Source organism: Myotis daubentonii, chromosome 6 (assembly GCF_963259705.1).
Source record: "Myotis daubentonii chromosome 6, mMyoDau2.1, whole genome shotgun sequence".
NCBI lineage: Eukaryota > Metazoa > Chordata > Mammalia > Chiroptera > Vespertilionidae > Myotis > Myotis daubentonii.
The window spans coordinates 11,644,043-11,667,764 of record NC_081845.1 but is presented as its reverse complement, the minus strand read 5'-3'; the positions used below and the strand labels follow the sequence as shown (position 1 = coordinate 11,667,764).

General features: G+C 38.2%; 2 protein-coding genes across 5 annotated transcripts in view; one reads left to right on the top strand and one right to left on the bottom strand.

Moving 5' to 3' along the window:
* Nucleotides 1–791: 791 nt before the first annotated feature.
* On the top strand, nt 792–8,983 carry FAM162B (family with sequence similarity 162 member B). 2 transcript variants are annotated; one of them, XM_059699588.1, is made up of 5 exons: nt 792–1,018; nt 1,128–1,239; nt 5,436–5,544; nt 5,752–5,837; nt 8,546–8,679. In XM_059699588.1, the coding sequence occupies exons 1-5, from the start codon at nt 847–849 to the stop codon at nt 8,550–8,552; spliced, it is 486 nt and encodes a 161-aa protein (XP_059555571.1). In that variant the 5' UTR covers nt 792–846; the 3' UTR covers nt 8,553–8,679. The 2 variants fall into 2 exon arrangements, with proteins under 2 accessions (XP_059555571.1, XP_059555570.1); XM_059699587.1 differs by lacking the exon at nt 5,752–5,837 and having other exon boundaries at nt 8,546–8,983.
* Nucleotides 8,984–10,323: 1,340 nt separating this feature from the next.
* The window catches only part of KPNA5 (karyopherin subunit alpha 5), a 43,915-nt gene continuing 30,516 nt past the window's right edge, over nt 10,324–23,722 (bottom strand). For 2 of the 3 annotated variants that reach the window (XM_059700142.1, XM_059700143.1), the window contains 4 exons: nt 21,315–21,440; nt 20,295–20,422; nt 17,565–17,743; nt 10,324–14,165 (listed from right to left, as the gene is read on the bottom strand). In XM_059700142.1, coding sequence (XP_059556125.1) covers nt 13,978–14,165; nt 17,565–17,743; nt 20,295–20,422; nt 21,315–21,440 — 621 coding nt within the window. In that variant the 3' untranslated portion in view covers nt 10,324–13,977. The remainder of the gene's footprint in view (nt 14,166–17,564; nt 17,744–20,294; nt 20,423–21,314; nt 21,441–23,722) is intronic. The other variant, XM_059700144.1, reaches the window with a different exon arrangement.

The following is a 23,722-nucleotide window of genomic DNA, read 5'->3' as shown; positions in this document are numbered from 1 at the left end:
TAAGGCAATGTCGAGGTATGAAAGGAATCTCAGAGACTGAGCAAGAGGAGGGACAGCGGGGCCTGGTCTGGGTCTGCAGAGCGGGCTGGGTCTGCTGTCCCTGGAATATGAGTAAAATAAGTAAATTCCTCCAGAGTGACAGCTTTCCTGCAGCGCTTTTCGGAGTCCCTGCTCCCATTTGGACACCGAGAACCTTAGGTTCGCCCTGCTTTTTGCAGAGGGAAGATGGTGGAAGGTAAAAGAAAGACGCATTTTGAAGAGAGTTTGGGGAGTCCGTGGTCTTACTAAGAAATGAAGAGGTGGAGAAAAACTCTGCAAAAACTGGGGTCGTTTTGCCTAGAAAAAAGGAAAAGCCTGGGAGCGGAGGGTGGGGTGAGCAGCTAAAAGCAGAATCAGAAGTTTGTCAATGTCCTCACACTTATCTGATAAACATTTGAAGTGTCCTGCACTTGAAGGAGGGGGTTAGATTTATTCTCTTGGAAACCAAAACGTGGAACCAAAGGGTGCAAACCGGATGGAAACACGTTTCTACTCAAATACAGAGAAAGGCGTGCCTGTACAGTGAGCCGCTGGAAACTGCCGAGGCGCTGAGAGTTTGGGGGGCCGGGCTGCAGAGGGAACGTGCGCTGGGGTCTCACCGCCTGGGCCGGGGCGCCGCCAGGGCGGGGCCTGCGAGCCGAGAGGACGCGCGTCAGAGGTTCCAGCTGCGTCCGGCTCCCCTGGGAGCGCGGGGTGGGGGGGTGGGAGGTGGAGGATGTGGGGCAGGGGCGGGGGGAGAGGGGTACCGGGTGCAGGAGCTCGCGCTCAGGCTAGAACCGCGGCTGCAGGCGGGGAGCAGGGCGCACGATGCTCGCGACCGCCGGGAGCCTCCTGCGCCTCCGTCCGGGGCGCCTCCTCCGCTGCGCCCCGGGGACCCCTCGAGAAGCCGCCCGACGGTCGGTCGCGCTTCTCCGGCCCCAGGGTCTCCCCCGATTCTCTAGCGGCGGGACCCCCGGCGGCTCTGGGCCCCAGGGTCCGGGTGAGTGAGGGGTGGGGGTGGCCTGGGAGGGCTGCGGGCGGGCGGGCGGGGAGCCGGGCTGGGGTGCCGGCGCGCGCTGACCCGCGGCGCGGGGCTCTCTCCTTGGCAGCCGGGAAGGTTCACAGGGTCCCCGCCGAGCACAAGCCTTCCCAATTCGACAAGAAAATCCTGCTGTGGACCGGGCGCTTCAAAGCGATGGAGGACATTCCGCCTCTGATCCCGTGAGTGTGTTCGGTGCCGCGGCTGTTGTTTCCCGCGTCGGGGAAAGCCGTCCGGCCGGGCCTCGAGGGTGCGGGGCCCATCCACTCCCCGACCTGGGCGCACGGGGCGGAGGCCATCGCAGCGCCACAGTGCTCTGCGGGAACACCCGCCACCTTCAGCCGTTTATCCAGGCCCCCTAGAGGTCAAGGTCCTTGGCTGTACGAGGGCAGCTAAGCCTTACAGGGAGATTGCAGAAGCTGCGTGAAACCCCAGGAGTTAGTGGGCACCTCCCCAAGCTCAGACCCCCGCCCACAGCGAGCTCCAGCCCTGGGGCAGAGGAGCTTTGAGGCCCAACAGGAGGCGCAGTCCTCGCGGGCACCCCGGGGGGCTACCGGGGCGCCCGGGGTCGGCTCCCTGCCAAACTCAAGGAAGGATCATGCCCGGGTGTTGGCTGGAGAATCTCCGGGAAGAAGCGGCATCCGAGCGACTTCCTCTTGTGGGTGGGAGACGCCTGGCGTGGTGGTGGCTCTACACCCCTCTGAGCAGCGGGTGTAGTCAGGCTAGCACCCCCCTGAGCATCGCTGGCCTCTGCGCCATCCCAAACCCACCCAAAAGCTTCGGTAAATGATAAAACAAGCTGACAACTTCACCCCCAGGGTAGATGTAACCTGTAAAAAATATTCGTTTTTTTAATAAGATCAGTTTATTTTCTTTTAAAAAATATTTTTATTGATTTCAGAGGGGAAGGGAGAGAGAGAGAGAGAGAGAGAGAGAGAGAGAGAGAGAGAGAGAGAGATGGAAACATCAGTGATGAGAGAGAATCATTGGTCGACTGCCTCACGCCCCCCACTAGGGCTCGAGCCCACAACCCGGGCACGTGCCCTTGACTGGAATCAACTGGGACCTTTCAGTCCGCAGGCCCACGCTCTACCCATTGAGCAAAACCAGCCAGGGCTGTACAGAATATTCTCCCTGCAGTTTCAGTTCATGCAAAGCCCAAAAAACTTCCCAGCATTTTTGCAAGAGAGTGGGTAAAAGAGAAAGAAGGAAACTAAGAATAAAATCAGTCTAATATGTTTAAACTGATTTGAAAGATAGACTAGAACTATAATGTCAAATAAGGACTTTAGATGTTCTGTATATTATCTTTATGCAAGATGGTCAATGCCTGTTGGAATAGAGAATGAAACTGGGCCTACATCTTATTCTGCACATACTACCCACACTTTTATTGCTTGTTAATTTACTAGTTACCAAAAGCATCATAATTAAATGAAAAAATAAAACGTGTTGGGATATGTTCGCTCAATAATGAATGTTCAAAGATTCCTTGCTTGGGTCAAATTATTTAATGAGGAATGGACTTGGAATTTGAAATAACATAGAATTTGAAATCTGTTCTAAGCATTTGTTTTTCCACAGAGACGTTTTTAAATAATATAAAACACATTTTCTTTGAGATTTATACACCCCAAACTGCAGGCAGCCCAAAGCATAATTTAGCTTCAGCAAATCTAAAACATTACCCTCACTTTTTAATTTTAATTTTTATTTTTGGGAGGGTTTTGAGTTGTAGTGCTGCAACAAGTAATCAAGAATGTAAAGAACCGGTGTTATTGTAAATTAATGCTTGTCAAGAGATTCTAGGCTCGGCATTGAATTAAAATAGTTGTAAGTGTAAAGAGTCCCATTTTACAGAAATAATTTTATTTCCCCAGGATTACAGTTAAAAGTAGTATTATAAACAGGGAAGTTTTAGTTTGAACAAGATGCCTATGAAAAGTATTATGGTTTTGGGTTGGAAACATGAAATGTTTGAATTGTTTTCATTTTACTATTTTCTATAGTTTTTTTAAAGTATTGTTACTTAGGAGGGATACACCTCCTCTGCTAACTGTTAGACTTACAGTGTAAACAGCGTTCACTTTTTATGCTCTTAAGGAACATATAATTACCAAGTTTGTACCAGACACTAATGAAATTTAATAATAACTGTAGTTTTTCTTGTTCCTTCAGTGTTAAACTAATTTGGTATAGTAGATGAAAGTCAGATGAATGGATGAAAAAGATCAGATCTGTTAGGTTCCATCTGGACAACAGTCAACAACAAATATAATCTAATAATGTCTTCATATTCACCTGTTTGCAGCTAACATCTTAAAACTTATATTAATCTGCCTAAAATCTAAGGCTAACAGGCTAGGTTTTGGTTTTCTGTGCTCTTTCAACTAGTGGAAAAGTTTTTCATTTTTAAGAGAAATTGCATCTTGTCTGTATGAAAAAAAATTTTTAATGTAACTGCATTAGATAAGAAAGAATACCGTTGAATACCTTCTCAAAAACCACTTTTTAATTTTATGCACTTATAAACTGCTACTTCATATTATTATGAATTGTTAAAGTTGATCTATAATAATAAAAACATAATATGCTAATTGGAATTTGAAATAACATAGAATTTGAAATCTGTTCTAAGCATTTATTTTTCCACAGAGACGTTTTTAAATAATATAAAACACATTTTTTTTGAGATTTATACACCCCAAACTGCAGGCAAACGACCTTCCAGACAAAGCCACGGCAGCGGGGGCTGAGGCAGAGGCAGTTAGGGGCAATCAGGCAGGCAGGCAGGCGAGCGGTTAGGAGCCAGCGGTCCCGGATTGCAAGGGGGATGTCTGACTGCCAGTTTAGGCCTGATCCACGGGTAGCCGGACATCCCTCGAAGGGTCCCGGATTGCAAGAGGGTGCAGGCTGGGCTGAGGGGCACTCCCCAACCCCCGTGCACAAATTTTCGTGCACTGGGCCTCTAGTTTCAATATAAAAGGCCTACAGGCAAGATTACTTTTGTAACACTACTTTGTGAGTAGTATATCTAAAATTTTCGACAACTTGCATAAACTTTATTAATGAATAAGAGTACTCAGTTTTCAAGTAAGCATATAACATTTCAGAATGATAATAAGAAATGAAGATATCTTTTCTTTTTTCTTTGACAAATTATTATGATTTTAATCATTTCTTTTGAAAACTTCATGCAAAAGCCATGAAGGAAAAACCTTTCCTCTATAGTTATTCTCCCAAAAATATAAAATATAACATTATGATAGTCATCCTCACAAAACGTATCATAGTCTCTTTAATTGGGATAGGATAGGAGGTGGCAAGAAGAGATTGGGAGGCCAGTAAAAAAAACACAACCAAAATGATGAAAATGAGTTTTAAAAAACAGTCTGTTTAAGACTGAAAACAAAGGCCACTTAATAACACAAGGAACAAATGAGCATGACTCAGGCATACAGACACTTTAATTCTTACCTTTACTTCCCCCCCGCCACCCCCCCCCCACACATATACACACACACACACACACACCACCACCACCACCACCACCACCACCACCAATGGAAAAAATAAAAGGATGGAGAGTCAGGCCAGAATCTCTAGTAGTTATATTTTGAGCAATTAGAAACGAAATTGCCAGGGTTCTTGTCCCAGCATCAAGAAGGGTTCAGGAATCTGGAAAAGGGGCTGTGCGTAGATGACATAGGAATCCAGAGACTAATAGAGAGTCCGGAGACGAGATATAATTTTGAAAGGCATTGGGGGTCAGAGCACCTTCAGTTAAAGGAACTGAAGACTCCCTCCTTGCCTAGGACCCTTGCTTTTATTAACACAATTTGTCCTAAGGCAAGGTGGAGATAATACACTTCAAAGGGTAAGGTTTCAAAGGGTACAGAAGCATTGTCCGTTTGGGGAATAGCCTATGGCTGTTCAGGTGTTTGGCCAGTAGGGGGCAATAACATGTAGATTAAGATGCCCTTTAACTGTCTGGCAGCCACAATCAGTTTCCTATTCAGGTTTGGGGAAATGCCTTTAGCCATTCCCAACAGGTGACTACATGTGTGACTCAACCCTGTTGAGTCCCCAAGTCTCATCAACCTTTTGATGAAACTCTTGAAATTATGGCATGCTGGAATTGGTCTATGGCAGAAATACTACACTTTGGCTTCTAGTGGCTAACATTAGTTAACACCTAAATAAATGTCTGTTAATTTAAAATTGGTAAGACAGTGACATATCATTTGGAAGTCTTTCACATCTAGATTTGCATTCAGGGAAAACTTTTGGAATGTTTACATTACAAATCATTGTCTATTATGCCGTCAGAAAGTCATATTGCTTTAATATAATGAACAGAATACCTATCTTAATGCAGGCGAGAAATGATAGATGCCGCAAGAAACAAAGCTAGAGTGAAAGCCTGTTACATAATGATTGGACTCACAATTATCGCCTGCTTTGCAGTGATAGCGTCAGCCAAAAGGGTGAGTACCTCTTTACCTTAAAGGTAGACTTTAAAATAAAAGACAGAAGTACCACATGTTTTCACTTAGGACTATGGGGGGAAAATAGACTGTAAATTTTAAGGTATTTTATGAGTTTTGTTCTCAATTTAGGGATTATTGCTGTTCTTTCAATGGAAGAATAATTTGGTCTTAGACCCTTTGAGCCATCCACATTTATCTGTCTAGACTGGAAACAAACTTCTTCATGGAAATTTGAGTCAACAGATTAACTATCTGAGCAGGAGGGACAAAAGCTTGTTTCCATTTGTAAGGTAAACAAAAACGAAACAGAACAGTACATTACCTGGTTAAAATCTTCACAAGAACTTTATCCAGACTAGATCATTCCTTAAACACTGAACTCAGTTGGCTCTCGTAGAATCATGAAGTAGTTAGAAATGCGAAAGTTGGAAGTGATCACCAAGGCTGACTGGTTTGTCTGTATCCTGTATCTGAGCCTTTTTCTTGCCATGCTCAATATGTAGTGTCTAGAGAGAAATTAAGAACTAATTACTTGCTAATTTTGTCCCTTGCTTCCCCAAATCCTTCCATCTGCTGATCACTTTTTATCATGAAGAGCAGCCCCACACGTCCCTATGAGTCTTCTCCAGTCTTAATTACTCTATCCCTAAAACTTCCCTCTGTTTGGAGCTCTCCTCTGGACACCCTCCAGTTTATTCGTGTCTCTATTCATTGTGGCAGCTGAAAATAAGCCCATTAGAGTATGATTATAACTTTCTTGTTTATGAACATCGTGTTTTACTGGCACAGTTAGAGTTGGAACTAGATTTTGACAGCCACGTCACACATACTCGTTTGCTTGGATCCATACATCTTCCGTCTCTGAGCAAGTTTAGCCAATGCCTAAAGAATGCTCATTTAGAATAGCAATCTTGCCTCGTCTTATGATTCTGTTCTTCTTTACTTCCCAGGTTTTCAAGAGTATTTGAGTCCAATAATTCACATATAGACTAGGGCCTCTAAGCTTACTGATGTTCATGTCCATTCATTTCTATTATTCTATCTTGGGAAAAACTTATGCTTTGAAATTATTCTCATCAAATGGAACATTTCTTAAATATCTGCAGGGCTGAACACTTAAACACAGAAATAAAGAAATTTGGTCATCTCTTGTTTTCAACCTATTCTTGATAAAATGACTGGCCACCACGTTGATGATTTTCTCATTCCTAAACCACAGATTGGAACTTGACACCACCCCCCCCCCCCCGATTTCATACCATATTCATTTTGTTCATTATACTTCATCTGCATTGTTTCCCCACCCCCAGTTTTTAATACATCAAACTCCACCCTGTAGGCTTTCCTTCCTTTCCCTGTTCTTGCCATAGATGGCTTCTTCTTTCTCCTTAGAGAAAGTTTCGCTGACTACCCCATTTCTAATGTCCTCTCCCGGTACTCACTATTTTATCATCTTTCCAGGTGCTTATGAGTAAGCCATCAATCCTGCAGGTTCTACTTTAAAATATATGCACACCTGGACCAGTCCTCACCATCTGTCCTGATATCACCCTGGTCTGAGATAGCCAGCATTTGTTGCCTAGGTGATTGCAGTATCTTCTGAAATGGTCTCGCTGCTGTCCCTCTTGCCTCTTCACTTCACCTTTTATTTTTAGTCATTAATGCTAGTACCTTAACTAAGATTGAGGCAGATGGAGGTGGAGAAAAGGTCAGCAATTTGAAATATATTTGGGGAGGTACAAAGAAGAGAACTTTATGGTAAATTCAGTGAGAAGAGGAGAGAAAATGGAAGAAACCCAAAAGCCCAGGTTTCTGCCTTGAACAACTAGATGGATGGTGATGCATTGCTGAGATGTGTAACGCTGGGGAAAGAACTGGTAGGCATGGCAGTCCTCTGTTTTGGATATATTAACTGTGAGATGCGTCTTAGACACCCACCAATGTCAAACTGTTATTTATTCTGCTAAGAACATTGTATGTTCGTCTGAGGAACTATAGCTTTTCACACTTCTGAAAAAGCTGTCATAACTTCAAATATAACCCCTACTCTCAGTGTATCTATTTTCAATCCACCTATTAATGTATGTTGGAACTTCTAACTCTATTCTCTGTGTCTCTTAACTTTTTTATTATATTTTTTGTATCTTTATCTCTGTGCTGCATTTAGATGATTATTTCCTCAGACCTATTTTCTAGCTAGAGTTCTGACTTCCTAAACATGATGCTGATTAACTTTTCTTTTCACAGGTGATACACCCCCATAAGTTTTTGCCAAGTAGATAAATGCCTACTTTCTTTGCCAATTTCTCTTGCTGGTGAGAGCTGTTTTATTTATTTTTCTTTCTTTATTTTTTTCTTTACTTTTTTATTGACTTCAGAGAGGGAGGGAGAGGGAGAAATAGAAACATCGATGGGAGAGAATCACTGATTGGTTGCCTTCTGCATGCCCCCTACTGGGAGCCTTGCTGGCAACCAGGGCATGTGCTCTTGACCACAATTGAACCCGGGACCCTTCAGTTCCCAGGCTGATGCTTTACCAACTGAGCCAAACTGGCCAGGGCTGGTGAGAGATGCTTTAGTAATTTCGTAGGGATACCTTTTCCTAATAACTCCAACTTTTTATTGCTAGCTCAGCTCTATGCCCACGATCCAAATCCTGGACTTGTCTGTTGGTAAGAGGCTGAACTCCAAGCCCACAGCTTTTGAAGCAAATATTTTTTCCTAATGACCCCCACAATGAAACCATTTTCTTCTATCCTGTTTTCAATCCTTCTCATTCCCCACCAGTTCATGCCTTTTGAATTCTGTTCATTTCTCTTTATTTTGAACTAATATTTTTGTTGCTTTTTATCCAAAATATATGTGCTTACCAAGGAGGATGGAGCACATTTCTGACATTGTGACTAGTGTTTTACTTTTTCTCCTTTTCACAAAATCTCTTCTATATATCTAACACACAAGTTCTTTCCAGGTACAATGCTTTGCTTTTTTTTTTCAGGCTGTAGAAAGACATGAATCTTTAACAAGTTGGAACCTGGCAAAGAAAGCTAAGTGGCGTGAAGAAGCTGCGTTGGCTGCACAGGCTAAGGCTAAATGATACTCTAAGTGATGAAGTGTTTATCAGACCATTACCACTATTATCAGCCACAATAAAAGATAAAATAGAGTATTTGACAAAATATTTGGGTTTTGTGGTTTTTTTTGTGGCAAGTGTTGACGAGTATGTGGAAAGAAAGGAACCTTCGGTCACTGTTGGTGGGATTGTAAATTGGTGCAGCCACTATGGAAAACAGTACGGAAGATCTTCAAAAGATTAGAACTAGAACTACCATATGACCCTGCAATTCTACTGCTGGACATTTAACCAAAGAAAATGAAAACACTAATTTAAAACGATACATGTACCCTTATGTTTACTGCAGCATTATTAACAGCACTATTTACAATGCCAAGATATGGAAGCAAGGTAGGTGTCTATAAATAGATGAATAAAGCTCTAGCCGGTTTTGCTCAGTGGATAGAGCACTGGCCTGTGGACTGAAGGAGCCAGGGTTCGATTCTGGTCAAGGGCACATGCCCGGGTGTGGGCTCGATCCCCACTAAGGAGCATGCAAGAGGCAGCCAATCATTGATTCTCTCTCATCATTGATGTTTCTATCTCTCCCTCTCCCTTCCTCTCTGAAATCAATAAAAATAAAAATAAAAAAATAGAAATAGTTGAATAAAGATATCTAAAAATACAGGGTGTGGCAAAAGTCGGTTTACTATTCTTCATATGGAAACTAATACAATAATTCATAAATAATACAAGAATAAACTTTGTTTCCTGTACTCACAACTATAAATCTACTTTTGCCCCACCCTGTATATATAGTAGAATATTACTCAGCAATAGGAAATCTTGCCATTTGTGACAACATGGATTGACTTAGGGAATATTATGCTAAGTGAAGTAACTCAGAGAAAGGCAAAGACTATATTATTTCACTTATATGTGGGATCTAAAAATATAAAAAACAAACAAAACAAAACAAAACCAGACTCATAGAAACAGAGAACAAACCGATGGTTGCCAGAGGGAGATGGGTGAAAACGGTGAAGGGAAAACAATTTTTTTTTACTTTTTTCCCCTTTTAAAGGGACCAGTAGAATGCAACTGCACACTGAAGTCTACATTTTGACCTGTACATTGTTCCTTCATACATTTTCAGTAACTCATTTGCCCCTAAAGTTGCAGACTGCCTTACTGGGAACAGCATACCCTAAAAATAACGGATCCAATTACTTTCACTGTTCTGTGATCAACAGTTTCAAATACTGAAGGAAATGAAGCCACCCAATGAAAAAACAGTGGTGAAAGAAGATAAAAGCACTAGGTTACAGGGGCCTAGGCTTGGCTACTGTGTGACCTTATGTTCCAGAGTAATTAAGAAAGGTAAACCCTCTAATTTCTATTTATTAGGTTTAAAACTTTATTCCTTAGATAAATGCATTGTATTGCATTAAATAACAGAAAAGGAAAAATCTCAATTAAACCTGTGAATGTCCAATAGTTGCCATGGCTTGAGATACAAAAATATATTAGACATGTTCCTTATTAGAGCAAAATTTATAGATTCTAAAATAAAAGCAACACACAGCTTCAATCAGATATACAACGAACAAGTCTTATTGGTTTTAGAAAGTGGATGGAATTCTAATCAATGAGGGCATCTGTTTTTGCTGTGCTATGAATACACATATAATCCAAGTGAGAACAAATGAAATAGACATATGTAAATGCAATTGTAAAATAGTATTTTATTTTTAATAGAGTGCTGTAACATTTAATAATATTGCATACTGCTCAAATGTTGGTTTATTTAGTTAGCTAACATTATCCCTGCCTCATCCCACCCCCCAATCAGAACTTAAAGATATGTTATCCTTTTAGAGCCCTACATAACGGCTCCTAATATGTCACATTATATAAAACAATAATGCTATGAACTAAAATGAGTAAAGGTTAACAATACTTGGATTTCAGTTTCACACAGCAGCCAGCAGATTGCTGAGTTTAGAACAGCAACCAAAATCCACTAAGACTTTTATGTTATAACATTTTTTCCATAATGTTCCTTCATAAGAGAAGAAAAATATGAAGGCAAAGGTAATGCTTCTTTTAGTCCTTTATCAAACAAATCAAGCTTTAACTGCAAATAGGTTTTACAGTTACCAAATGATATGTTATTTCTATGCCAGCAAGTTTTATTACTATAGGTCCAGTGCACGAAATTCGTGCATGGTGGGGGGGTCCCTCAGCCCGGCCTGCTACGATGCCAGCGTCCCACGCCCAAGTCTCTGGCCAGAGGCCCCCCCCTCTGCACTTCGGGGGCATGGGACGCTGGGCCCTCTATCCCTCCCTCCACTTGGCCGGGGCACGGGACACTGGGCTCGCATCACCGGGCTCGCGTCACCAGGGTGACGCCGCCAGCGTCCACTCACCCCCCACCATGGGCGCCGCCATCTTTGTTGTGGATTATGGTTAATTTGCATATTGCTCTTTCATTAAATAGGGTTATTACTAGAGGCCCGAAGCACAAAATTCATGCGAGGGGCTTGGCCCTTGCAGCCCCGGCTTTGTTCAGCTGTCTGGTCTAATTAGCATATTACGCTTTTTTTATTATAAAAAAAAATTTATTTTTTTTTGCTTTCTTGTCCCGGTGCTACCAGTAAGAAAACAAAATGACACTAAGAATTAAGTCCTAGGAACACACTTTTAAAAATAAAACTTATAGTAAAAAAACAAACAAACAAAAAATTCCAGTGACTCAAGTACTTACAAATATACAACAGTAAGCAAAATTGCCTAGATTAACTATTAAAAATTCAAATTCAGACAAAACAAAACACCGAATTTACTGCAATGAATGTAAAGGACTCTTTCAAGTATTATATTAATTTCTGCATTAATGTTGCATGTGTTCCCCCTTTAGATGTTTTAATTTCGGGGGTGGGGATCAGTTTCTCTCAGATTTAAATATAATGAATCTTAGGAAAAGAAGTTAAAACATTTTCCCCCCTATGGGTCAGTGAAGATTAATGAAAATGCATTTTGGAACACTTTAAATAGTATATTTGAAAAAAGTAGTCGTATTGAAAAATAAATTTACAAACAAAGTCTTTGCTAGTCTTGGTTCCATAGTCACCACCACACCAATAGGTGATTCCAACTATTACTATCTCTTGCATTCAAAGCTAATCAAATTAATTACCCACATAACAGGTCCATGAAATTAAACATAATTTTGTATTTGAATGCTTAAAATATGGTCACATTTGTAATTAGAGATATAATGTTTATTTTAGTGGCAAAAAATTTAAAATCCTCCTCTGACATCATTTTATATGTGTGTGCATGGGCACAAACATATATATATTATTTTTCCTTCTATAAGAACTATTTGTTTGAAAGGTTTGGCTTAGAGATTTATTAATGGAATTACAGTGTCCTCAAAATAAAAGCAGGCACGGCTGGCTAGTTTATGAATTATGCTATATTATTCAGTTCAATTGAATAGAAAGAGTGGAATACCCTGTCTCCTTATACTTAGAATCATCTATACAACAAAAAAATGTTTATCTGATAGATTCACCATCAATTTGCTAATCTTTAATATACCCTGTTCTTTTGAAGATACATAATGCAAAAGAAACTTTTTATACTAAACTTCGTAACTTCCACGACAATAAAAAGGACACAAATACAATCTTCTGCTTAATATAAAAGAAGTTTGGCAGATACAGTCAGCATTTAAATACTACTTAAACCTGTGCTTTATAGTTGTAGGTTTTAAGTCTCTTGCCAAAAGCTTAGTTTCATCATACATAATTTACAAAGTTTCATACTATTTAAAAGTACTCATATATACATTTTCTTCTTATAACATGCCTCTGATTTCCAGCAGAAACATTATAAATGCTATCATAAATGAAATCTTTCTTTACAGAATAGACTATGAATCATATAAAAAATGCTTCAGTTCCCATCTTAAAACAGTTGTAAGCTAATTTTTAAATAAGTATTTTAGTTATATAATTGGAAATGTAAATAGCCTGCATATAACTATAAATGAAAAAGCTGAGTTCAACAGTACCATGTCTGCGTAAACTTTACCAAGTGTAGTACTGTGAGAATAACACACAGACACATACATATATATTTACCCACACATAAATATATAACTTTTCTGTTGAAACTTTTTTAAAAGTTTCAGTTTGAAGAGGTTTTGCCTTTAATACATAAAACACACACATTATATTGACCAATCTGATATAAATGAAATATAATACACTGATTGATAACACAGCAGTATGAAACTCTGAATATTAAAAATATCCTAATGCAGATTTCAACTATATTAAAGAATCCTTATCAATTTCCATAAATGTCATCTTTTCGTGTCCAAACATTAAGTATATTGACTAGCACATATCAAGGTGACTTCTTCAGGATAATTTCGCCATTCAAGTACCTAAATTCATTAATACACAGAAAATGAAACTTCAATTACTGCTGTGAAAAATCAGAGACAGAATTACATATAGTATTATTTTTGCTATCAGCACTACTTTAGACTGATGCTGGCATTCCTTAAAATTATGCTTTTTAAATAAAGAGTGAAAAATTATAAAACACTTTAAAAAACGGTAGCATATTTGGTCAAAATACAAAATATGCTAATGCAATAGCATTTATATGTTAAAAACACAAATATTTTTAATGTGTAATCATTTTAATGTGTTCAACATGAAGAACAGCTTCTCTCTTCACAATTGCCACATTTTAATTATCAGTATTTCTTGTGTTTTATAAATAAATGTTACAGCTTTTTCTGTTGCAATTTATTTTTGCAAAGTATAACCTCCAGCACAGTGATTTATAATTTAAGGTAATAGATTATTTTCACATTTTAATTTAGGTTTTATACTAATGCTTCTGACGTGTTTTTGCTTCAAGATAGAGGTAGATTTAGTAGAGATTGGGCCTGTCAGACTTGCTGCCACAATGCAATTCTAACTACCTGGACTGCTAATATGCAGTTTTCAAGAATGCTAGAAAAAAATTCAGAACCATATGTAATACCTTACCAAAGTTCTCCTTTTCAAGCTTAAGTTACTAAATAACTTCATAATGTATTTAATTGATCATGAATAGATTAATGAACAGATAAAACAATAAAATACATATATACAGGCACAGCAAAATAAAAACAAAACTATACTGAGAGGTTGCAGCTGACTAGAAACTTTTTTTTGTTTGCTTTTAAAAGTGCATCAACTCCTTTTCCGTTCTACATAAGAACATATCAAACATTCCTACTGACATGGTAACAAAGAGGAGCTATCGGAAGCTACCCTTTTTAGCCGTTAATTCTTTCCTCTACCAAGTTAAAGTTGAAACCCTTCCATTGGTGCTTCCTGCTGCTGAAATACAAACTGTTGCTGGTTTTCATCCACCTGAGGTACAATGGCGGGGTCGTCGTCTTCTTCACCAAAGTAATGTTCAATCAGATCAAAGGCCTTTTGGTAAATTTCTTGATTTTCATGGCTTTGTAGAAATTCAATTTTATCTAGACCTGTTATTCAAAGCATATATACATAAAATTGTTACTCAAGTTTCAACATATATTTAAACCAAAATAACCAATCAAGTAACTGGTAATGGGACTTATTTTTATCTAATTTTTGCACTTACTGATAGCCAACACTTACGCTATTTACTTAAAAATGAGAGTATGGCCAAAACCGGTTTGGCTCAGTGGATAGAGCGTCGGCCTGCGGACTGAAAGGTCCCAGGTTCGATTCCAGTCAAGGGCATGTACCTGGGTTGCAGGCACATCCCCAGTGGGAGATGTGCAGGAGGCAGCTGATTGATGTTTCTCTCTCATCGATGTTTCTAACTCTCTATCTCTCTCCCTTCCTCTCTGTAAAAAATCAATAAAATATATTTTTAAAAAAAATGAGAGTATGGAGCAGTGCGCTAAGAGAGAGTAACAGGCCTGAGGGTAAGAAGATCACAGACCCCTTTCTGCTTCGTGATTTTGTCCAAATAAGTTTAATCACGCTCTACTTTAGTTTCTCAATCTTAAAATGACAGTTTTAGGTTATCCACAGGTCTTTTCCAGAGTAATTATGCTAAATGGAAAGCACAAAAATGAAAAGCAACAAAACAAACAAAAAAAGTAGAATGTGTGCAAACACACATTCTCGCACAGAATGAACCAGAGAGTATCAATATATAATAAATGAGTACTATTTGTAAATCCAATGTAGCTACTGTATAATTTACAACCTAAATAAATGAAACTGAAAAAGACCATTTTGATAAGAGAATCTATAGCTCACAAGAAAAAGAAATCTACACATAGGTCTGGGTAATGCTGAAAATATTTATTTAATTAGACAAACCTCTTCACTTATCCAATTGCAGGATTGAAAGAATTAGCAAAGTAGCCATTTCTATATACAAACATAGAATAGCCCAAAATCTTCCATAATTTGGAGCCAAAATAATGACTGTAGTAAAGAAATATTCTTAAATCAGTGATTAATATTTTATAATTATGTAATGTCTTAACCAATCACATTATATAAACTGAAATAAAAATTAATATCCCAGGTTTGGTTTAAGAATCCTATATAATAAAAGCCTAATATACTAAGTGTCTGACCATTTGTTTGATCTTTCAACAAGTCGCTATGACGCACAATGACCACCAGGGGGCAGACGCTCTGACTGGTAGGTTAGCTTGCTGCTGGGGTCCAGCCAATTGGGACTGGGCAAGATGAGCCGGACAGGGCGAGATGAGCCGGACACTCCCTGGAGCCCTCCTTCGGTCCCTCCTCAGCCCCAATCATGCACTGGTGGGGTCCCTCGGCCTGGCCTACACCCTCTGGCAACCCGGGACCCCTCTGGGGATGTTGGAGAGCTGGTTTCGGCCCAATCCCTGCAGGCCAGGCCAAAGGACCCTACTGGTGCACAAATCTGTGCACTGGGCCTCTAGTCATTAAAAAAAAAAAAAAAAAAGCTAAGCCCTAGTGGTTTTACCTCAGTGGATAGAGTGTCAGCCTGTGGACCAAAGGGTCCCAGGTTTGATTCCAGTCAAGGGCACCTGCCTTGGTTGCAGGCTCCTCCCCAGCCTGGGCCCTGGTCAGGGTACATGCAGGAGGCAACCAATCAATCACATCAATGTATCTCTCTGTCTTTCCCTTTCTCTTCCACTCTCTGGAAAAATATCCTCAGGTGAGCATTAAAAAAAAAAAAATCCTATATAATAAAAGGGTAATATGCAAATTGACCCTAAAAGAAGAACGACTGGGAATGACTGGTCATTATGACACACACTGACCACCAGGGGGCAGACTGCGCAATGGAGGAGCTGCCCACTGGTGGTCAGTGCGCTCCCACAGGGGGAGCTCTGCTCAGCCACAAGCCAGGCTGCCAGCTGCCAGCACAGCGGTGGTGGCAGGAGCCTCTCCCGCCTCCTCAGCAGTGCTAAGGATGTCTGACTGCAGCTTAGGCCTGCTCCCCACTGGCAAGTGGACATCCCCCGAGGGCTCTCAGGCTGCCAGAGTGATGTCTGACTGCCAGCTTAGGCCTGATCCCCCCGGGGAGCAGGCCTAAGCCAGCAAGTGGACATCCCCCGATGGGTCCCAGACTGTGAGAGGGCACAGGCCAAGCTGAGGGACCCCTCTGAGTGCAAAAATTTTTGTGCACCAGGCTTCTAGTCATAAATAAACACTTGAATCACCATATAATATAATCACCATACAATACTTAAGACAGAAGTGAATATTTAATAGAAATATATTAAAAGGAAAATAATCAACTTAGATTTATTCCTTATCCTAAAATAGATTCCATGTGAGTTCATGTAAGTTAAGTTAAATGTTAAGGTAAATGAGGCCAATCAGAAATATCTAGCCAAGCCCTGGCAGGCGTGGATCAGTTGCTTGGACGCCATCCTGTGGACCAAAAGATTGCTGGTTCCATTCCTGGTTAAGGCACATGCCTGAGGTTGTGGGCTCCATCCCAGGTAGGCAGTGTGCAGGAGACAGCTGATCCTTGTTTTGTTCTCACACTGATGTTTTGCTCTCACATCAATATTTCTCTCACTCTCCCTCTCCCTTCCTCTCTCTCTAAAAATTAATTTTAAAAAAGAAATATTTAATTAGTAAAAAAAAAAAAATTCACCAAATCTCTGTAGGGGCAATGATGACTTTGGTAAATGTTGAAGGAATAAAAGATTAGATTGAGTCATTTATTAAATATAAATGAACATGATTTGTCTTATTAAAATAAAAAGGTAAAAAATTGGAGAAGAGCCATATTTAAGTAAACAACGGTAAAATAAAATTAATTCAAATTTTTAGCAAAGGAGAGACATATGGGTAATTGGACAAAGTATAATAAACATGCAATTCGGATGAATAAATACATCAATACATGGAAAATACACACCAGCTTATATATAAAATAAAAGACACATAAAAGTAACTTATTGATACCATTCTACATCTGCTAAATCAGCAAAATCAACAAAACAAGAGGTTGTAGAGTAGATTCATACAATGCTAGTGACACCACCATGTAACATACCTTTGGAAAGCAAAATAGAAAACATAGCAAAAGCTTAAAAAGTCTATGCATAGAACTCAGCAATAGCATTCCTAAAAATTCATCCCAAAATATTATTTCAACAGAAAAAATATTTGGTAAGATGCTTATTTTAGGATATGTAAAGTGGTAAAGAAAAAGGAGACAAACTAGGGATCAACCGCAAGAATATGGCTAAAACTGCACTCAATATGGCTAAAGCGACCTGCAATCTTCACTCAATATAACATTATGTGGCTATTAAAAGTGATGTTATGTAGAAATATAAAATTTCCCCAAAATGTTAAAACGTGGAACACAAATCTACATGTGCACTGCAATCACATCAATGTAATTATGTTTTTAACTGACTGCTTACCATATGCTTCTTCAATGAGAGCACAGTATGGATTAATACCCATCCCATTCTGCTTAGATTCTTGTTCTCCAAGACGTAAAATATTTTCAAGTCCATTTAAAGCCACTTGGACTATCTTAGAGTCCATAACAGTCAATAGGTCACAAAGTGGTTTAATGCAGCCTAAAGCTACCAAATACCTTCAGAGTAATTAAAAAAAAAAGGTGGGGAGAAATAACATTGAAAAAGACTTAAATATTATTTATGACAACAACATGAAAATATTCTTTAGTGAAATGTTATATAAACAATTAAGTAAAGTATCCCTGTTAACTCAAAAATTAAAAACAGTTACATATTCACTTACACAGAAACCTGAAAATATGTTTTTACTCTCCTGTTCTCATAATTAACAATAAATGGTATTACAAATATTACAAAAATAGACATGATCTGGCACATCAACACTAAGTGGGTTAGAGGCTTGTTTGTTTTTAAGGGTGGGCCTACGTTTTTAAGGGGTCATATGAGGTGATAGGTAGAAATGAGAGGGTGGAGGGGCATCTAAAAAAAATTTCAGGAAGTTTCCCACAAATATAATCATAGCTAATGTTCTGAAACATATGTTTTGTTTCAGAAGCATAGAAGCCTTCTAGGAGAAAAACGGGCCATGTTGTGAATAATTTTAATAAATAATGTTCACGAAATCATTATTATAATGCTTTGTTCTTTTCTAGTTCCTGTTAGCTCTTTTTCCATTTTCTATAATGTAAATAAAGTAACCGATTTGTTGACTTGACAAATAGTCCATTTAAACATAAAGATAAAAAAAATAAACATGCTCTGAAGTCAGACTGCATGGTTTCAAATCCCAATTTCACTCCTTATGTGTGACTTGACTAACTGCTCTGGGCCTCAGTTTCTCCATCTTAAAATGGGGATAACAACAGTACCAAACTCAGAGGGTTTCTATGAGAATACAGTAGGCATTCAATAAAAGTTAGTTTCAATCCTTTTTTTTAAAGTGTACATACCTTTACTGGAGCACTCACTTGCCATATACTATATTGTAACCCATCAAATATATTTGTTGAATGAATAACTATCTCACAGAATTATGAAGTAAAAGGAGATAAAAGACGTGAAAGCACCTGGTGCTCAATAACTGAAATGATTGAACACAACTGGCAACATTAAACACGCCACAGTATTAGCAGTATGTACACTAAACCTAATCTGAGATCAAGAGACCTCTTCCCATATATGTAGACTAAATGAAATGGTGAAATGGTTAGAAAAATAATAATGTCTGTTTAGATACTTGACTCATACTAATAAGTTTAGGGAATAATAAATGGAATAGACATATGGTAAAAATATATGTATTTTAAAAATACAACTGTTTGAGGTGAACAAACTTACTTTGGGTCCCAAAGCAGATAAAAATCACATTAGCATTAAAAAAAAAATACAAGCCAGAACAAAAGGAAGGTCTTGTTTTATTACTTCTTGTATTCATGATACAAATGAAGTGAAAATATTGATTAAACCAAATAGGTGGAATGGAAAATAAAAAGCAGAGAAGAATGTCATTAACATACAGAGATAGGAATCTGAGAGAGCAGGAGAGAAGGCAATATTAAACAATGATCTCCCAATAGGTAGACTTCAAAATCTTGTGATTTGTAAAATAGCATAGTAGCCTGACTTCTTTTATAAATTAAGAAACAAATCAAATACTCATTAGAAAATACTTTCTAAACAGTCACTTCACAAACTTAAAAAGTCCTGAGTTTCTTGGAGGGATCCTCAGAACAAGAAGAGTCTGTAGGAAGTCAGGCTTTCATAGAGGTGCAAAGTGGAACTTTGCTATGTGGGGGGGAAGTGGGGGGAATAAAAGCACAAGATGAAAAGAGACTTAGAAATCAATCTGATAATAAAAGTTATGATTAATACAAATAATAATAGCAGCTAATTTTAGTACAGAACATGTTTAGGTACCTTGCTAAGCACTTTAAATGTATAAACTGTATTTAATTGTCAAGATACTACTATAAGGTACTATCCACTATTAAATCCATTTTTAAAATGAAGAAATTGTGGATCAGAGAAGTTAAATGACTTTATCAAGGTCACAACTTTTCTGAAGAAGCAGGATTTGGAGGCAGGCTGATTTCAAAGGCCATGTACCTACCATTTGTATTGTTAGCAAAAGAAAGAAGCAAATAAACAATAAAAGGGCTAGATTTAAAAAGCTTCCATGAAGAAGAAAACTACTATAGAAAAATAAAAGATCCAATCTACAGGTAAGGCTAACAGTGATTGGAAGAGCATTATTATATAAACAAATGTCTATTTCCTATTTCAATTATAGTTTAAATAAGTAGATATTTAAATTAGCCATTTCTATATAATAAAGTTACATGTATATGACTTTAATGATCTAAGATAAATATAATGCCCATGTCAGTATATTTTGCAAATTAACATAGACTATATTTTTCAGCTTTTTAAATTCTGATTTTTCGTAGTCTGATGAGAATGATGTTAATCATACTTTATATGAAAAAATTAAAACCACTATAAATAAATAACTGATATAACAAACGCTATATTTTCACATTACAAATTCTTATTAAATAGACAGAAATAATGTTTTAGTTTTATAAACAAAGAAAAAGTATGTATTTTTTAAATTTGTAAATATCTCATTTATATTTAAAAAACAATTTTTAAAAATCTGTATCATACTTTATTTGTTCTGGAGTGCCTCCTGATGTTGCATTAGTTATAGCCCAAGCTGCTTCTTTTCTGGTGCGAAACTCTGCTTTCTGAAGAATCTCAATCAAAACAGGAAAAATATTTGCATCTATAACTGACTGAAGAGAAAAAATTGTTACAGCAAAATCAATGCAAATATAGTTTTAAATATATTAGTAAGAAGAGGAATCTTGAAACTCAATGGCTTTAAAATGGCAGGCTTTTTGGAAATATTTTATTTCTAATCTTTCAACAAAAGTTTACTTACTTTCTTTTTAAGACTGGAGAATAAAGCCCTAGCCGGTTTGGTTCAGTGGGTAGAGCACCAGCCCTAAGGCTGAAAGATCCCAGGTTCGACTCTGGTCAAGAGCACATACCTCAGTTGCAGGCTCGATCCCTGGCCCTGGTTGGGCACATGTGGGAGACAACCAATTGATGTGTCTCTCTCACATCAATGTTTCTCTCTCTCATTCTCTCCTCCTGCCTTCCACTCTTTCTAAAATCAATGGAAAAATATCCTCTGGTGAGAATTAACAGAAAAACAAAACAAAACAAAGACTGGAGAATATATTAGCAAGAATGTAAATTTTAAATATGATAAAACATAAGGCAGATGATGAATCAGGTAATTACTGACTGAAGAGTTTAATGGGGCCCTAATAGATCATTATTTAACAGTTTTGAGATCATTGTCTAACTTTTTTAAAACTAACAAAAGCAATCCCTTTTTAAAGCCTAACCATTATGTCGGGAACATGTGGGAGACAACCACATTTACACATAATTGTATATGCATATGCATATGTATATATATAATTGCTATTCCTCTTTAGAATACTATAAGTAATTATTTTAGAGGAGGAAAGGCTATGTTCTTTAAAATAATTTTCAAATACTTTTCAATAATCTTTTTCAGTAACTCACTAAAATACATCACTGATAAAATGTTGACTTTTTTTCCAAACTAACTTCTGAGATCTTCCTGTTTTCTCATATCTGAAAGGCATTTACCTGAATCTGAGCTCTGTTTCCAGCAGTAATGTTAGAAACAGTCCAGCAGGCTTCTTTTCTGATTGACTCCTTTGGGCTACTCAGTAAGTGTAAGAGACAGGGTAATGCAGAGCAATTCAAAATTACCTAAAACAAAAGTTAGAAATGGAAACAGTTTTATAGAAAAAAAAAAACTAAACAAAAATATACTCATGAATTATTTAGAAATACAAAAACCATTCTGAAAACTTAAGAAAAAAATTCCTCTCAAAGTGAAACTTAGGCACTTGCTGTCTTCTACCATCCCACTTTGCCAAAACCTTTCTAGTGTTGGTGTAGTAAAATGCACTCAGAGTTATGTCCTTCAAGTTTATAAATGCATTCAGAGTTTAACTGAAATAACTATTTGAAGACAATATAGCGACTGGTTAGGATCCATCCTCTAGTTTTGCCAAATGAATTGATGGGGAAAACACGCACACACACACACACCAAACAGCTTGAAAGTAACTAATTCCATAACTGTTAAGAAACCTTAACATGTAGAAATAAGTCTATTATTTTCGTTAAAAATTTTACTGTTCCATCCTTGCCAGGATGACTCAGTTGGAGCATCATTCTGTATACTGAAAAGTTTTAGGTTTGATTCACGATCAGGACATGTACAGAAGGCAGCCAATCAATGTTCTCTCTCACATCGATATTTCTCTCTCTCCCTTCACCTCTCTCTAAAATCAATAAACAGCCCTGGCCAGTTTTCTGAGTGGATAGAGCATCGGCCCACAGACTAAAGGGTCCCAGTTTCTATTCCCATCAAGGGCACATACTTCGGTTGTGGGCTCAATCCCCAGTAGGGGGCATGCATGCAGGAGGCAGCAGACCAATGATTCTCTCTTATCATTGATGTTTCTATCTCTCTCCCTCTCCCTTCCTCTCTGAAATCAATAAAAATATATTTTAAAAATTTTACTATTACACTTTTCTTTTGTAAAGAAGTATATTCTGCTTTGTTCTTTTACATTCCTTAATAACTATCAATTACTAAGGATCAATTATTTCATAATTAAGGTATATAAATAGAACTTTTAAGGATTAAAATGAAAACAAAACACATAGATTAGAATAAAAAGTTTACTATATGGTGGCAAACAAAACATTATATAATGTGTTACAGAGTTGAAGTTTCTAGAAAGACTATCTATACCAGATCTGATGTCAATCTTGATATCATACCTTTTTTGATATCTCACACACATAGTTAATTACCAATTCAGAAAGTGTTTCCTTGCTGTCTTTTTTTTCATTCTCATAACCTAGGTCTTCAATCCTACATAATAAAAGGCTAATATGCAAATTGTCCCTTCGGGAATTCGACTGACTGGGAGTTTGACTGCTTGCTATGACATGCACTGACCACCAATGGGCGGTGTGGAACAAAGGGAGGCCCTGGCCAGCAGCTGGAAGGCCCCGATCGGCCCTGATCACTGGCCAGGCCTAGGGCCCCTACCCATGCACAAATTTTATGCACCGGGACTCTAGTCTACTATAAAAGGCCATTTCATTTCTAACCCCACTTCTAACTTATTTATAATCAATCATCCTCTCACTAATAGTTTCTTCTCCAATCAAGTTTAATGCCTCTTAAACATACCTCCATACATCTCTGGCACATAAATCTTTTCTCGTCTACTTATGTCCTCTACTTTTAAGATTGAGCTTTCATTCCAACTCCTTTGTGGAATCTATTATGATTTCTTAGTGCACTGATTTCTTCTTTAAACTTTTATAGCATTTATTGATCAATCAGCTCTCAGAAAACATATACTACCTAGAGTAATTTATGTTGTTTTAATATATATTTTTCTCTCCAATTGAATTGCAAATCTCTCAAGAGCCTAACTCAGGGGTCCTCAAACCATGGCCCACGGGCCACATGCAAATACAAATATTGTATTTGTTCCCGTTTTGTTTTTTTACTTCAAAATAAGATATGTGCAGTGTTGCCCTAACCGGTTTGGCTCAGTGGATAGAGCATTGGCCTGCGGACTCAAAGGTCCCGGGTTCGATTCCGGTCAAGGGCATGTACCTTGGTTGCTGGCACATCCCCAGTGGAGAGTGTGCAGGAGGCAGCTGATCTATGTTTCTCTCTCATCGATGTTTCTGGCTCTCTATCCTTCTCCCTTCCTCTCTGTAAAAAAATCAATAAAATATATTTTAAAAAAAAAAGATATGTGCAGTGTGCATAGGAATTTGTTCATAGTTTTTTTTTTTAAACTATAGTCTGGCCCTCCAACGGTCTGAGGGACAGTGAACTGGCCCTCTGTTTAAAAAGTTTGAGGACCCCTGGCCTAACTCCAATCATGTACTTCTTCATACTGATATAGCTCTAGGATAGTACTTTCACATAGATGTATTTGAGTCTGATCATT